This window comes from Trachemys scripta, chromosome 1 (assembly GCF_013100865.1).
Source record: "Trachemys scripta elegans isolate TJP31775 chromosome 1, CAS_Tse_1.0, whole genome shotgun sequence".
Taxonomy (NCBI): domain Eukaryota; kingdom Metazoa; phylum Chordata; order Testudines; family Emydidae; genus Trachemys; species Trachemys scripta.
In genome coordinates this window covers 47750434-47767826 of record NC_048298.1, presented here as the reverse complement: position 1 = coordinate 47767826, position 17393 = coordinate 47750434, and the positions used below count along the sequence as shown (strand labels likewise).

Sequence of the window (17393 nt, the reverse complement as noted above, 5' to 3'; positions counted from 1 at the left end):
TCCCTGTTTTCATGACTAGGTATCAATAACCCTTAGCTATGGACGTACTGCATGCACTGTAAGTAATAGTGCTTTTGGAGCCAGAGAGCCTGAATCTGATCTCACGCCAGTGAACATTGTAATTCTCCTGAAGTCCATGGATTCACACTGATGTGACATTAGATTCAGGCCCACACAGTCTCTCAGGGACCAGAGAGAATTTTTAAGACAGATTCTATAGATCCTTTGAGAGTGCTTTTATTTGCACTAAGGCCTCTTTATGCTGCTCTGGTATTTAAAGTGGGTGTCAATGCAATTTGCTGATGTCATGCAAAGGGACCTTCATGTGACTGAGGCAACAGGAATTTTATTTATATTACCACAAAAACATACATCCCCTGTGGTTCCCTGCTGCATGGTATGGGAGGGAACAAATCCATAATGGAAGTCACATGGGGCATTTTGGCGGGGAAGGTGGCTAAATGGGATGTTACCTCTTTTCTTATTTTTCATTCTTCTGTCTGATCCCATGTCAGAAGTTAGCATATAAAGGGATGGCAGGGAGAATCCATAGCATGATATGCTTCTTTCCCATACCCTGATTCTAGGCAAGCCATAGGAGAACTCAGAGAATTAATGGCTGCAGCACCATTAAGTCCCATCGCATGCTCTTCCATTCAGTTATTGCAAACAACTGGGAGTGGTAGATGCTCATCACAGCAGTTGGGTAACAGAGATAGAAGAGGTATTGCCCTTCAAGTCTGGCAGCAATCTGCAGGGTTAGGGTCCTCAGCTGACTTCTTCTTATGTATAACAGGTTGAGTTAAATAGAAAATAGGAATCCAGAAGTTCAGATATATTTCTGAATTTCCTTGAGTTTGTGGGTTTAAGTCATAATTTAACCATTAGCAACCATTTTTGCTTTCTAGTTACTATAGTACATATCTGCAGACATTGTTTTAAAATAAACCAACAGATTTGCATGATAAGCCTTATTTTAATGTGCCTGTGTTTGTCTATTTTTTTGTATGTCACTGTTAATCTCCTTTATATTCTCGCCTGTTTAGGATTTTTTCAGTGCCCATAGAAATATCCATCACTGTGGGGAAGAAGATCTCACTACAGGCCGCCTGCGGCGTAGCCCAGCCAATGACAGAGAATATTGTTCCAGCTGCTCTGAGTGAAACAAGTCCCTTCCCTGAGTTATTAGCTTCCTGAAACACCATTACTGGTTTTTGTTTTTAGTAATGACATTTAGAAAATTCCATATGAATTCACAGTACACACCTATTGTGACATAAATCATAAAAAAATCTGGGGATATTTTTTGCTTTAGAAAGGTTTTTGATATGCCAAAGAACTGAATTTAAAATTTTTGGGACTATAAACCCACCTCAGTGTGCAGCCAAATTCCCACTGATGTTAATTGTAATTCTGTGCTGTAGAGATTAAAATCAGTGTTTACCCCTTAATTTTTATTACTTTATGTAGCTGCAGAACCCACATTTACCTTCCCAACCAACAGCAAATGTGGCATATTTAGTAATAATAACATTTGACCTCATGGCTTAACACAATTGTATTAAATAAGTATGTGCTTTACTGAAAACAGTTCTTGAGCAGAATGGTTTTAGTAATCCTGGACAACAAGTGGAAGCAAAGCTTAATGGTTGCAGTTAAAAAGTCAGCATTAAACAGCAGATACCACAAAGTTACCAATTATTCTCTTTTCTCAAATATGGAAAAACTGGTGTCTCAGATACAACTGTGTGATTATTAAAAAGCGACAAAGTCCTGTGGCACCTTATAGACTAACAGACGTATTGGAGCATAAGCTTTCGTGGGTGAATACCCACTTCGCTTTTTACAGATCCAGACTAACACAGCTACCCCTCAGATACTGTGTGATTATTGTTGACAAAATGCTGACTTTTAAATAGTGACTGTTGTATTTGAGGACTTTGAAAACTAGTGAAAACTAGTAAGAAGTCACCTCACCTGCTTGGCGTTGTCTTTAAGCAACCTTTGATGTATTTGTCAGTAGCCTCTTCGTGAGATGCATCATCCACCTCCTGCACAGTTTCTTTCTTATGACAGAGTAGTATGTAATTTTTGTCATCGTTGTTTGCCCAGAATGTACCAACAGATGTCTCATAACGTATACAGAATTCAACTTTAGCTCCATTTCTCTGATAAGGAGGAACCAATGAAATCTTAAAGAAGAACTGGTCAGTTTCACCATCATAAGAATTAGGCACATATTCTGCTAAGATGTCATAGTAAGTTAGCCAGTCATCCAGTGACATTCTCACATATATCAACTTTTCAAAAGATACATTTAGAACTCGAATAATGCCTTTCATACATGTTATCCCAGGTAGGAATTCAATTGACTCTAGCAGTACTTTCTGTACACGCACTTTTTGCAAAAGGTCTTCTTGTGATGCAGGTAATATAAACAGTGGAGAGAGAAAATATTCCTCCGCAGTTAAAACTTTAACTTCTAAGTCATCATTTTGTGATGTGATTGGAACGTCCCAGGTATTAAACTCTTTAACAGACACAAGATCAAAGCCGAATGCATCAGCAAATGAAACTTTTCTTGCAATGGTAGATGGGGGTTCTGGTTCCATGTCTTCTGAAGAAGCAGAATTACGCCTTCGGGGAAGGGGGGAGAAACGAGGCTTAAGGGTACCTTTAATATCTTCATCTTCTGAAAGGGAGTCATTTAAAGCAGGAACTTCTAATAAGTTATCCCTTCTAATCTGACTGGGTTCTTCAAAAGACTCCATTGGGCTCTCTGATATAAACTGAAAGAGAACTCTGCAACTAGTGGCAGCTGATATTTGAGACACTATGATTTAAAACAAGGATTAATGTTACAGTTGACATTGAAAGAAAAGGGAGTCAGGTCTATTAATAGGTGCAGTGGTGTGTAAACTATGTTGGACTCTTCTCCAAAGGCCTTAAATCTGATAGCATTAGTGTTACAATTTCAGACGTAAGTTTTAAATAATGCATTGACTTTTTTTGTTTTGTTTTGTTTTGTTTTGTTTTTTTAAGGAAGCATCTACAGGCAAAGCACAAAGGTAACATTGAAAAATCTGACTTCTTTGCGTTGTCAAAATGTGATAATATAGATATTTTTATACAACCAGTTTACATTGTAAAGCAAATGTATAACATAGCACAAATGTAAAGCCATAAATGTCCCATTGGGATGTATGTTCTGTCAACAAAATGTTTTCTTTACTATGTATAATTTTGACTTTACTTCTCAAGGACATTATTTACATTGTGTCCAAATACAAAAATGCAAGGGACACAGAGAACCAAATTCTGTCCTGATTCTATACCATGCAAATTCACTGGGCCAGATTCTGGAGCTATGCCCATTTACATCAGGATCTTGTTATCAGAAACATTTACCAATTTTAATACAGCCATAATAATATATATTCAAATGAACCCAGAATGCAATTAAAAGTATTAGTGACTAAACTGGAGATCAAGTTGTGAGGCATCACTGTAATTGTATCTGTTTATTAACTACTGGTTATGCTATAAGATCTTTTAGGGCTAATTTGTAGCTAGCCCTTATTCACCTGCATGGATATGGAAACAAGGACCCCTGCCTCTTTATGCAGCTATCCAGAATCACCACCCCCATGCAAGCCAGCCAGGGAGGTGGAAGGAAGTGTGCTTCACCCCTTAAAGGGGTATTGATCCCTCCACCTTTTCTGCAGAATGCCTCCCAGTGCTCCCACTGGAGTTAAATGGCTCTGCATCACCCTCAGCATAGGATTGTGGCTAAATGCCAGAAATGAGCCATTAATCAGTCAGCATTTGGATATCACTTTCAAGGCACTCTGTACGTAGAAACATACAATGTTACACTGATCAGGAGGCAAAGGCCATGACCTGGCAACACCACTGTTTCCCTATCCATATCTACTAACTGTCTTCCCCTATTGCCCCAATGTCACTCTCTTTCCCATGAGCCCCCTTTTCTGATGATACTGCCTCCCACACTGTGAGTGCATCTCCATTCCTGTTTGTTATTTCTCCACTATTCTCACCTCTGCCATTGTCTCACCCATTGCTGTTATGCCTCCCTACTCCCCTGTTGTCACTGTATCTCAGTTAATACGTCCTCTTGTGACAGGGCACATATAAGCAGTGCTTCCCTTTATTTAAAACAAAAGTGTAGAATATTTTTGAATAAGGGGGCTAACATGCTCTGTAACAAGGGAGGAGATGCTGCTTAGAGAGCCTCTGCACACAAGACAGGAGATCTGTGCAGCATAGGCCTGCAGAGAAGTGGTGACCGCATGCTGAAGATAGAGAAGAGGGAGATCTCTGTTGGGAGCCTTTTGGGGTCCCATAGGAACAGCCACCATCTTCTCTCCCTAGGTAAGTTCTCACATGACAGCAGTTCTCTTCTGCCCTTGCTTATGAGGAGCAAAAGCAGTGCATAGCTGCAGCAATCCTATATCCTGGCAGCTACATGCCCTGGGCCATTTTGACTATGTGCAATTTGGGTCATGTGAGGCCTGTGGTAAATTGTGGCTGTCTCACACCCTCTTCACCTAGATAATCTATGAAAATATTCCAATAGTAATGGTATAAACCACGAGAGCTTACTTACAGCAGTACTACTGTAATGATTTGGTCCTTCTCTGTTGCATACTGCAATTTCCCCCTTTCATTTGTTATGAAGGCCTTTTTGAAAGTTTCCAGAGACCCAATAGCTTGCAGAGAGGGATTAACTCCCTGGTGAACTCTCTGGCAGGCAGGCCACAAGGTGGGAAGGGATGGGCTAGATAAAAAGGAAGGACTGAGGTGAGTAATCAGAAGGTTACCAAAAACTGCGAAGGCTGAAACTCTTGCTAGACTATAGGGAAGCCTGAGTAGAGATAGACTTGGGGGTGGGGGAGTTAAGCCTCTTAATTCAGAAAAAAATACTCCGTCTGGGCCTGCACCAATGCCCAAAGAGTAAATGGGAATCTTTACATTGACTTCAGTGGGCACTGAATCAGGCCCTCTGCTAGACTGTCTTGGCCAACTCTGCCAGTGCAAAGAGTGTTACATCACATGACAAGTAACTTTGCATTACAAGGAGCTTTAAGTAAAAAGCATCATCCTCATGTCTGGATTTCTATGCTCTTGTCAGCATAGGTCAGACTTTTATTTGCAATTAGTATTTGTTCTCTTCAGTTCCTTCTGGAAAACAGAAATAGACATTGGAGGGCAAAACTTTTCCAAACCCAAATAACATCAGTCATGTCAGTGTTTTAACTGAATGGGATTAGTCTGTGGTTCTGAAACTACCCTTCCACTTGTGGAATTCATCCTATCAAAACAATCCCTGCTTGGGGATTACTTTTAGTCTTGATTTAAAGAGAGACAGCACTTCTGAACTGAGGAGCAGTTTATTTCCCCTCTGGATTGCACCGAAGGTATTTTCAAGCCATTTTCCTGGCGCAACTTGCCTAGGCCCTCCTTTTCCAGCTTCCCTTTTTTATCTACCTTTGCATATTATTAAATTCAAATGCTAAATTAAAATTTAAACAGTTTCTGTATATTCTTAAATGCTAGTTAAGCAATATTCTAACCACTAAAAGCAATTGGGCCAGGAACGGGATTGTCACGGAGTGTGGGGAGACACAAGGCCCTGCACCCCCGGCTTCCTGTGATTCACCATGACTTTCAGCCAGCCAGTAAAGCAGAAGGTTTATTTAGACGACAGGAATACAGTCCAAGACAGGTCTTGCAGGCACAGACAACAGGACCCCCCTCGGTTAGGTCCATCTTGGGCTCCCAGGGCACCCTAGCCCCCTTGGGAGGTCAGAGCCCCATCTGCCTCCCAGCCATCTCCCCAGCCATCTCCTGAAACTCTGCCTTCAGTGACCCCTCCCACAGCCTTTGTTCAGTTTCCCCGGCAAAGGTGTCACCTGGCCTCTAACCCCTTCCTGGATTCTCATGTTACATGCTCAGGGATTCTCCATCGGTCAGTCTCCCATCCCCCAATGCAGACTATCCTAGCCACACTCCCCTGTCAGCATTCAAAGACCACAGTAAGAACAGTCCCAGTTCGTCACAGGGATTACTGTAAAAATTAACACGTCCCAGCAAAGCTTTCACAGCAGTACAGGGACCAGCTTCTCCAGCACAACAAACTGTGCAGTGAGCATTCCAGGAGGGGCCTCATGGAAGCAACTTTATTAAAGCCACAAGAGAGGACTTCAGGCCAACTGATGATGAGCAGCAGGAACCCTGGTCAAACAGTATGTTCCCCAGTGCGCTAGAAAAATTGCATTCACCTCAGTCCAGTTCAACCCAGAGTATGAAGCCTAAGTAATAAGTGGAGTAGGGTGAGACTATAGGAATGGTTTCTCCATGAAGAACAGACTACCTCAGACAGTTGCTGGATGGTCATAAAAGCTGGAGGAGAGATGGTTAAAAAGCCAAAAAGGTTTAGAAAACAGGGTCTTGGCATACCCTGAGGAATATCCTGAAATCATTGTTTTTTTAAGTCTTTGGTCTTAAGAAAGAATGCACACATCATGTTCATCTGTGTTCTGCCAAAATATTCTGGCCTCATAAACAGTGATTTTAAGAGAAACAAGTTAATAAAGGCTGTAAGAGCAAAGTTGTATCTGTGTAACTCTTGCTATCTTTATATTCTGCCCTCAGTTACAGACTCTGAGGATCTCAATGGAGCTGCAGAGAATTTAGACTTGCAGTGGCCAATTGGGTATCAGTTCTATTGATCTCTGTGAACCAGCATAGAAACCAGTTCATTCTCTGAAACCTGTGCTGGTTTTACAATGCTAACAGAAATAGTAAAAATATTTTAATAATAAAAGTAGTATATATATTTGTCACTAAAGCAAGGAGATATTCTGAATACACACAACACATTGCAATCAATAACAAAACTCCCATTGACTGCAGTGATACCAGGTTTTTGTCACAAGGAGCAAATCAACTGAGTGAGAGAGCCCCATTCTTACACAGTCACTTGTCAGAGTAGAATTGCCCATTACTGTCCCAGTATTCACCAAGGCTATCTTTTCAAGAAAATTCCATTTATAGCAAATTACAACAAAATCCAATACAGCTAATCCACCCCATGCCCATTACATAATTGTATGATAACTTTCTTCTTGCCATACCTATTAGTCTTTGGCTAAAGCATTATCTGAGTTAGCCTGAGATTTTCCTCTTCTTGGTTAGGATGTGTTGATGCAATGATGGCAGCTTCCAATGTTCTATCAGCACTTTAGACAATGCATTGATAACAATAATATGTATCAGCACACCACCATACCCCTATGTGTGTTTGAGGAGCAACCTGCTGTTAGCTACAGATTGGAAAAAATCGATACTGTCACAGAAGATTCTTATTTATTTGTATTACCATAGCACCAAGTAACCCTAATCATGGACCAGGACCGCATTGTGCTATTCAAACACAGAATGAAAAGATGGTCCCTCTCCCAACGAGCTTACAACATCCTTTCTCTCTCCTTGGTTCATGGCCTCAGACAATGGGCCAAATATGAAGAATGAAGGCTGTGACAGCAGTTTCTCACACGTTGACCCTGCTTTATGCACTACTTCAACCTAGAGGTGAAGAAGTTTGTCCAAGATAATGAGCAAGTGAAGACTATTCTCACCATTGCCTGAGAGCGTTGCAGCCATGTCAGACAGTTTTCTGTTGCATGTTGACTTCTCAAATGAAGCATCAACATCTCTGCCATAGCATGAAGCAGGAGATGGTGACACAGTGGAATTCTACCTGCCAAATAATCAACTAATACTATGAACAGCACATAGTCATCCAGAATTTCTACTGGCACAGCTCCACTCCAACCCAGAAAACAGCAGCCTGCGCTTGGCACAGTGACCACTAACAGAGACTCTGTGTAACATCCATTAACTTACAAGGTTCGTCAATGGGGATGATGCCAGTCTGACCCAGGTCATTCCAATGATCTATGAAGACACAGCTCTATGATTGAGCAGGACAAGAAAGAAGCTGACACTGCATCATTGGCACAAAAAATGCGGGATGCACTGAGACCTATTCAATATAGCAGTGGTGCCCAACCTTGTTACACAGGAGGACCACATAAACCTAAGCACAACTTTGTGTGGGCCAAACAGATTCTACATATTTTAATAATATCTAAAGTCACCTGTATTGATTTATATTATAAATTCAGATTGTTTCAGATGTATTTAGATTGATTGTTTCTATATATAGTATGGTCTATTTACACACTTGTGTAAACTAAAATGATGTAAACATGACGATAAAACACCCGCTAGTATATTGTGTTGAAGCCAGCCATGGGCCTTATGAAATGCTTTGGTGGGCCATGTATGGCCCATGGGCTGTAGGTTGGGCACCCCTGAACTTCATCATTGTATTCTGGTAATGTATGTGGATTTAAAAACAGTGGGTTCCAATGACTAATTGAGATAAAGGCTGGTGCATTCAGAAGACCAATAATCCACAGTGTTGTGCCACTCTGAGGGACTGTAGCATCAGCAGCAGAGTAAATGTGTCAGATCAGGTTGTCGGGGTCAATCCTTGTGGTACTTTGGCTTTGTCAACGCAGTCCTCAGTTCCTCGACAATGATGAAGTGATACCTCTAGGTTATGTTTGTTGTGTTTGCCAGTACAGACCCTTTATTGTACTGGATGCTCAAAAAGTATCCGTGGCCACCCCTGTTTCCCATAGTTGTACAACACCTAAACTGTCCTCCTTCAAGTACATATCATGAATAGCATTTTAGGCAGGCAGGTAGCAGCTGCACCCAGAAAACCACATGCAAGAGCTCTTGAGGGGCAATGTGACTCTGCATTGCTCCTTAGAATGGGCTCCAACTAAATGGCATGATCTTGCCCACAGACAGTACTTGGCTCCTTTTTCCCTAGTGACTGTGACTTCAGTTAGTTTATAAGTGGTTGCGGAGGGTAGGTGGGTGATCCAGTGATACTTACAATTTGAGTTAATTCATGCACAAATTGATTCCGAGCCAGGGCCTGCCCACATCCCTTTCACCCAAACAGTCCTAATTTGGGTGTTTTTACAGCTGCCCACAAATTTGAGCTGCTAATGCTAACAACCCAGAAAACCTGAAAATGTGAAATGAGGTTTATTCATTGTAGGTTGGGAACACGGTCATAGCCTGGGCAGCCAATGGGATTGCACAGGGTCTGAAGCATTAGCATCAGCAGCCTTAATATTTTGAGGACTCTTTTTAACCATTGGTTGCCAGAGTTATTACCTGGAGGAAGGGTTTTTCAGAGCCCACAGAACCCTCAAAATGCCAGGAGCTCCCGCCTCACAGGAATGATCCTCACAGCTGTCTCCATAGAATCATTGTTTTCTATTGGAAACACATATCTGAGCACAGGAAATGCCCAAATAGAGGACAAACCTTTTAAATGCTTAAAAGTAATCACAAGGACGTGTTCCTCTGAAGATCACGTTTCTTCAAACTCTTGTAATGCTTCACCTGCTTTTTTTTTTTAATTATAAAACATACTGGAGACTATGTAGTGAACTTCCCCAGATGCTCAGATTACATTAAGTGACATTCACAAGCCTATCCTTCGTGGTATCAGATCTCAGAATGCCCTAAATTGGCTCTTAATGTAATGATACAGTTCACGCTGTACTGTATGTTCTGCGGGCCCTACAGTGCAATGCCTACTTACTCTGAGTGGTACTTTCTTACACAAGTAGTTCCTGGGGTAAGTGGGACCAATCACAGAAGTAAGTACTACTCAACTTGAGGAACAGTTACACAATTGGGCCCAGAGAATTAAGAATAAAGAGTTGTGCTTTAATTCAATTTCATGTATAGTAGGTAATGTGCAGCTACAGAATATGACACCATGTTTCATTTCATACAGTACTTCCTTTTAGTGAGCAAAACAAACATTTATTGTACTACATACAACATATTTGACTAGTGTAGAACACAGAAACCAATGTGTTGATTTCAATTTGTTCTGCATATCAGTGAAGGGTTCAATCTTTTCACAATGCTATCTAACCACAATCATTTTTTCATTAATCATTAGGTTTCAATGGGGAACACTGAAGGGTGTTTTCCCAGATCATAATGAAGTGAAAGGCAAACACCCTGGTCTATTTATCTTCATACTTAACGTATTATAATTATTTTGCATTTTTTTTCATTCAGCTACGATTTGTACCTTGATTTTTGTAAATATAGGCAGTTCTGTTTTCATTGTTTAGGATGTTGACTTAACACAGTATAAAATAGGAATCTGAATGAGATACAGCAGCACATTTAGTGCCTAACATTTACTTCTGCTGCAGTTTAGCTTCAATGAACAAATTCTCTCATTAAGTTCTTATGGTAAAATACCAGGAATCTTAAGGTAACCGTCACACTGCTATAATGACTGACAGTAGTCTTGAAAACAATGATGGAATTAAAGACACCTGTAAAATGGGAGGAGAAGAAGAATTACAACTGGTTCCTGGATTTCCATCCAACCCTTCCAGTTCTGAATTGTGGACCGACAATTGTCTTTCCACCAGCAGGAATAAAGAAGGCTTTCTGGAAAAACCACCTTTATCTTACGTAGCCTTAATTGCAAAGGCAATTCTCTCCTCCCCTACAAATAAGCTGAATTTAGCTGCAATTTACAAGTATATTGAGGATAATTTTCCTTACTACAGGAACAAAGATCAAGGTTGGAGAAACAGTGTGAGACATAACCTTTCACTAAATGATTGTTTTATCAAAGTAGGAAGATGTGAGGATGGGAAAGGAAATTACTGGAGCATCCACCCAGCAAACTTAAATGATTTTGTTCATGGGGACTTTAAGCAACACCGAAGAACACGAAAGCGAGGGCGTCAAAAGGATTATCTCTCTATGAATTACTTCATGCCATGGCAAAATTGTTCCTGTTTAGCACCAAGTTCACTTTACCGAACACATTCCTATTTTCTGGACCCTGTTTGGAAAATGCTTTATGCTGACAGTCTGTATTTTGCACATGAATATCAAAAGTGGAATGTTAATTATGGTTTCAGTATAGGAAAGTTTTCACCTCTGATACAGTTTGATGAACCAAAGGGGAATTATATGGATTGGTTCTATGGATTACATACTTCATCAGCTACACAGCAGAATATTTTTCTAAATGTTCAACAGTCATTCCCTAATTCCATTTTTTTCTCCTCTGACAGTCAGCCGAAAAGTTAAGCATTCAGCCACACTTGTGAGTACCAGAAAGAATGTCACTTGCACTTGAAGTGCAGTAATTTCAAAGGCAGCTGTATTAATGAACATTTATATAGATATAATGCCATAATATATAATAGTGTGTGTGTGTGTGTGTGTGTGTGTGTGTGTGTATAGAGAGAATCTTACCTAGTTACATAAGCCAATGATTAGCAATGATTATGAACTAGAGTATTAGCTTTTGCAATTATAACAATTAGTGCGCTTTTAAAAAAATTTCTACTTGTACATCATTGGTGTTGTATAGCCTATAAAGCATAAGAGTAAATCAAATATGACTGATCACTCAACAGAACTAAACTAGAATTGCCCTATACCAGTAATACTGATATATAATGCCATGCTTTTTTAAACTGATGCCAATATACATGGATGTATGTAATATGCTTACATTTACTAAAAAAAATCATGTATAGTAATAAATATTACCATATATTCCCTTCCCCATTGCTGATATTTCTGAAATGCTATAATTATCACATACATTTTAAAATACTACATGAATTACCCTTCTGAAAATTGTATTTGATATTGTTAGGCAAGACTCGCTTTATATTATTTATGGTCTGGCAGATTATGTTTGACAGGCACCATACATTTATACAGGTCTTTATTACTGGCATTTCTACTTGCTTTTCTTTTTATAAATATCCAGATGAATAAACTTTTTCACAATCAAAACATTATTTCAATTTAATTTTTATTTGAAAGAGCTTTTACATTTTGACTTTGGTTCTCAAACCCTCAACTATATATTGTATAACCTTTTTAAGTAATTAATAGCTTAGCCATTAATTGTGTGTAACCTGTTTAAATTACAAAATTTACACTTTTTTATAATGTCACCTGAATAATAATATTGTTTACCAAAATAAGAAGCAATTTTGCATGGGATTGTGTGAATATTTTTCTCAGTTTATACCTGAAATATGTTAATGACCATCTAAACCACTCATTTACTTTTACTTAATAAACTATTTACATCTACTTAGCAATGTGTATTGTAAAATAGTTACAATATATTCCAGCAATGTACCTTAGACCACCATGTACTTAATGTGTCTGAAATAGTTTCTAAGTATAAAAACTGAAATTAATCAACCTACATTATAGACGGAGATAGGAGCACTGCCCGTTATTAACGTTGCTCGACACTTCCAATTATAAGAGCCTGTTTTCCTTGCTTATAACTTTGCCATACCTTACTTGTTCAGGCTGAAATTTTCCAAGCTGGTGTCTGTTTCAGGCTGAATTTATATGGAAAATTTCAGCCAAAGTGGTTTCAGCTATTTCTGAGAATGAAGCTAGGAAAAATGCACTGTTTTGCCCATGTTAAAGAATTTTGGCAACTTTTTTTTTTTAAATCTCTAGCAACCCCATGCTTTGGAGCAGGGACTTAAAATTTGGCAGAGAGAAGCCTTTTTGTCAACGATGTGCCTTTTGCCGTCCTTGTGAAAATCTGCCCAAATTTGATGAAGTTATAAACCTTTGAAAAATCAGTTTGCACATACTCAATAGAGAGTTAGAACTTAGTCCCCAAATGTCCCAAAGATTCCATGTGAATTGAGCATGTGCCAACCTAGGGATGATCAGGGGTTTCCCTACAATTGTACCTCTGGGCTGCTGCAGGTCATGGGGGAGAGGGGGCTAGGTCTAGGCATCTGAATTGAAAGCAGGGGGACTGTCTCTCCTGCACTTTCCATGAGTGTGGTGGACGGAAACTGGGACTGGAGGCTTGCCAGGTTGGGGAGAGGGAAACTGAAACTGAGAATTGTGGTGGAAGGGGAGACTGTGACCGGATGACAAGTAGCCAGGGACTGGTCCCCTGGAGCAGAGATTTAGATTGAATGTGTAGGGCAGAGACTGGGACTGGGACTGGGAGCCATGGGCAAAAACTGGGAATGGCTGGGCAAGGAAACTGGGACTGGGAGTGGGGGGTGGGAGGGGATACACTTGGATAAGAGTTTGATGGGGTAATCCTAGAATGTGCTGGGCAAGAGGTCTTAGAATGAGATGGCTGAGATGTGCAGATTGGGACTGGCTAGGTGAGGAGAATGAGGCTGGAATGAGGAACCATAGGGTGGGGAAGAGATAGGACTTGGATAAGGGCAGATTGGAGGGGATTGGAGAGAAGGAATGGAAATTCCTTTGGGGGAATTGACAGAAGAGTCTGTGCCCAGTAGAACACACTCCCTTCCAGAGCCTAGAATGGAATCCAAGATTTCTGAGTCTCACCATTCCTCTGCTGTCAGCAAATATCAGTGAAACCCACTGACATAGTGTCCCATGCCCCCCTACTGCTGGTCCAGATACAGAATGACAACCTACTACTGCTATGAGTTACTCCATTAACTCAAATAACAGTTGTCTGTTTGGTGGATCTAAAAGTTCTAAGTCTGCAGATGATCCAGACTGGTGTCAATGTGATGGCACATGATGGAATTTCTGTTTTTTTCAGTTTCCTTTTTTAAAAAAACTAGGAAATTATACAAGAAAAACTAAGTTAGAAGAATTCTATTAAGATTGCAAAGTCAAGCACTCAAATGATAGGAAATGCCAAAATTAAGATTTCTTATGCATCTTAATTTGGCATCCTTGTGCATATGCATGTGATAGTCGTTATATACATTATATATAATTTATTTCAACATGACCCCTGCCTCATTCAGTGCACAGAATGGATGCTGCTTGCTAATAAACAGCTATTTGATATTTTGCATTCTCTTAATTGTTCAATAGGTGGCCCCAGACTGTTTTTATTGCATACTTTTCAAACCCTGCTCTGAAGACAGAATTATTAATTTCCTCTTGAGATTTCTTATGGTGCTAACTACTATATTAGCCAAGAGTGTCACGAACATCAATTAGTTTATTTTCACAATGCTATGATATTATCCCCCTTTTACAGATGGAGAACTGAACCACAGAAAACCTGTATCCTCTAGTATCCACTAGTTTGTGGGGCCCAATTTATGACACATTGGACCTGATTTTTTAGAGTAATTAGCATTATATAGCATATTAAACATTCATAGCACAGCTCACATTGACTTCAGCTGCAACAGCGAATGCTTAGGGTTATGTCTACACTATACGCCGGATCAGTGGGCAGCGATTGATCCAGCGGGGGTTGATTCAGCGCGTCTAGTCTAGATGCGATAAATCAACCTCCAAGCGCTCTGCCGTCGACTCCTGTACTCCACCGCCACGGGAGGCGCAGGCAGAGTAGACGGGGGAGTGGCAGCAGTTGACTCACCGCAGTGAAGACACCACAGTGAGTAGGTCTAAGTATGTCAACGTCAGTTACGTTATTCACGTAGCTGAAGTTGCGTAACTTAGATTGATCCCTACCCCCCACCCCCGTGTAGACCAAGCCTTAGTAACTCTGCAAAACAGACCTCAGGATCTCAAGTCAGGCACCCGGAAGGTGAGGAACACACAGTTAATGACTATATGTCCAAAGTTGGTTTGCGTTACTTCCCTAGAATCATACGGAACACTGTGGCATGGGCTTCAATAGACACTCATTCTCCAGGGAAGCATTCAACTGCCTTAACCATGAGACTATCCTTTCTCTTCCTACAATCCCCTGCCTCCCTTCACTACACACTTCCAATTTCTGTAACAGATGAGGCAGGGGGTCCTATGGGCAATAGCCTCTTTCACTACATAATTCTGATTCATCCCCAGAGCAGCTCAATTCTGTGTATTCAATGAGGCAAGGGTCCTGTGGAAAAAAATATGTAGTCATGTAATTAAAGACTGCATCGTAATGCATATACACAAAGGGGCAAATTAAGATTGCATGGGCAACCTTTATTCTGGCATTTCCTAACTTTTGAGTGCTTGACTTTTCAAAATTAATCATGTTACTTTAATATGAGGGGTGTGGGCGTGTAATATTATATTGGGACCGCCAGAGGTGAAGTTCACAACTGAAATCAAATTTAAAGATCTAAGAAAAGACCACATTTTAACTGAGTTTCAAAAACCAAAATCCATCCAGTATATGAAAACATATAATTTTCTGATTTTGAAATCCTCTCCTATAATTAGAGAGGACACCAGATTCTTGATACAGACAATTTTCATTTGATGTGAAGCCACCAATGTTCCTGAAAATTAGGCAGCTGCTGACATGTATGCTTGTATGGAGTGTCTGAGGCAGTGCATGTGATGTAAGAGGCTCTCTTAGAAGTGACAACTATCACAGGTACAAACTCTAAATTACACAAGATGTGACAGTAATACAATATTCAAAACTTGCATATTGACAACCTTAATATTTTCCAGCTGAAATGCATTAATGAGGTTGGTAAAAATGAGAGGAAGCGAGAGAGAATCTCAGCATTTTGACTGAGCCTCTTCTGTTCTGCCCATAAATAAGACAGAGGTCATCTTTTTACGGCAGATCTACTTCTGGAGTACACAGATGAAATGCCAATGTATGACATAAATAGCTAGAACTGAGGTCATGTATGCACTTATAAATAAATACTGTCAATTGCTCTTTTCTTCTTGCACCAAGTAAAACTTCCCAGGCATAATGAAATGGTGTCTCCAATAATCACATATTGGACATCATCTGAGATCCTATAAATTATATTTCTTTCAATAATTATAACTTAGCTGTATATTAAAAAAATTAAACCTGGAAGGGAGAGCCTGTTATTGGCACCATTTAAATGTAGTCATTTTTAAGCCATGTAAATAAGATTCATTTTTCAGTTGACCTTGACCAGTTTATGCAAACATTGATTTCTGAAGTACAATGCAATATCTAATTTATGCAAAGCAATTTAGCTAGTTTACAAGTCTCAGGGATAAAAAATAACTACAGTCTTTCGAAGAGCATGAGTAAAGGTTTTCCTAGGAAAAAGAAGCCCCTAACTTTTGTATATATTTCTCTTCACAAGGCAAGCATCCAAATCGTGCCCACTGCATCATTGCATGCAGGAAATCTCTCCCGTTTTGCAAAGAAGCAAAGCTTAGACACCTCTTCAGGCTCAGCTAAGGCTTTTCCACATGGATTCCTGAGGATCTGCCAAGTTTGTCCTGTAGTGACACCATGATAGAAAATCAAATCAAATGTGTCTTTAAAAGTCAGTAGATAAGACTTCAAACACTCAAATGCCTTAATCATAATCACATGGCTATTGCATGGCATCACCAGAGGGCAGAGTTAAGTTTGTTAAGGTGCCTTACCAGTACTTTCCTATCATTCAACTTTCTTTTAAGTGTGACTTTAACTCAGAATTGCCTGGGTTTTATAATGCTTTGTTTGGAACTAATTGCAACATCCCTGTGATTTATTTTAGTCTAATTTATGATACATACTCTTAAACTCAGTTCCATTTTGCATTTTGACATAGTTTGTGTGAGTGTATGTCTGTGTGTATATATGTATATCTATAATCAGATTTTCCACCATATTATGACCTCTTTGAGCCAGTCTGCTGGTACAAGAGGCTGCTATCCAAGCCATCTGAGGAGTCCCCTGGCATGGGGCATCCTTGGGCGGGTTTGGGCCACTGTGAAACACCTCCTGTGCTACTTCAGAATAGGGAGTGTGGCTGGGAGAAAGAAGGTGTGGTCAGAGCACTGCTGTTCTCCGGTGATCCCTGGGACTACACTAGACTACGTTCTGGTCTGGTTTAGCAGATAACTGGCTCCAGGATCCATAAATGACCCTTTGTGTCTTCCACATCTCAGCTGTGCCCAGTGCTTTTCAGATGCAACTGAGAATGTGGCCCATTATTATTTCATTACATTTTCTTCTTTTCCTCCTCCCCACCTCTGTTCCTATTATACAGTCTCTACTTGTCTTTCACGTTGCTAGCTCTCTGCGCCAGTTTCACCCTGGTTTTTTTCACTGAAAGTTTTTCCCTTGGCCCTACACTGTTCCTTTTTTTCACAGGTGACTTGATGAGGAACAAAAAGCCATAAAGATTCAAGTCTAACTTCAGAAACCAGGCTGTTTGAGTGCATTAGGATTGAGAAAAGTTCATGAACGCCTGTTGTAATCGTATTTTCAATAGCTGGACACAAGAACAATGCAAAAAGAAGATATGGGGCTGATTCTGAGCACAGTTACAACTGTATAGATGGAT

At 40.1% G+C, this 17393-nt stretch overlaps 2 protein-coding genes across 2 annotated transcripts in view; one reads left to right on the top strand and one right to left on the bottom strand.

Annotated features, from left to right (window-relative positions):
* PPP1R3A (protein phosphatase 1 regulatory subunit 3A) overlaps positions 1-2771 on the bottom strand; it is a 43621-nt gene extending 40850 nt beyond the window's left edge. The window contains exon 1 of the mRNA XM_034754048.1: positions 1978-2771. Coding sequence (XP_034609939.1) covers positions 1978-2771 — 794 coding nt within the window. The remainder of the gene's footprint in view (positions 1-1977) is intronic.
* Positions 2772-10330: 7559 nt separating this feature from the next.
* Positions 10331-11898, top strand: LOC117868166 (forkhead box protein D3-A-like). Its single transcript, XM_034753917.1, has one exon. The coding sequence runs from the start codon at positions 10429-10431 to the stop codon at positions 11242-11244; it is 816 nt and encodes a 271-aa protein (XP_034609808.1). The 5' UTR covers positions 10331-10428; the 3' UTR covers positions 11245-11898.
* The last annotated feature ends 5495 nt before the right edge of the window (positions 11899-17393 follow it).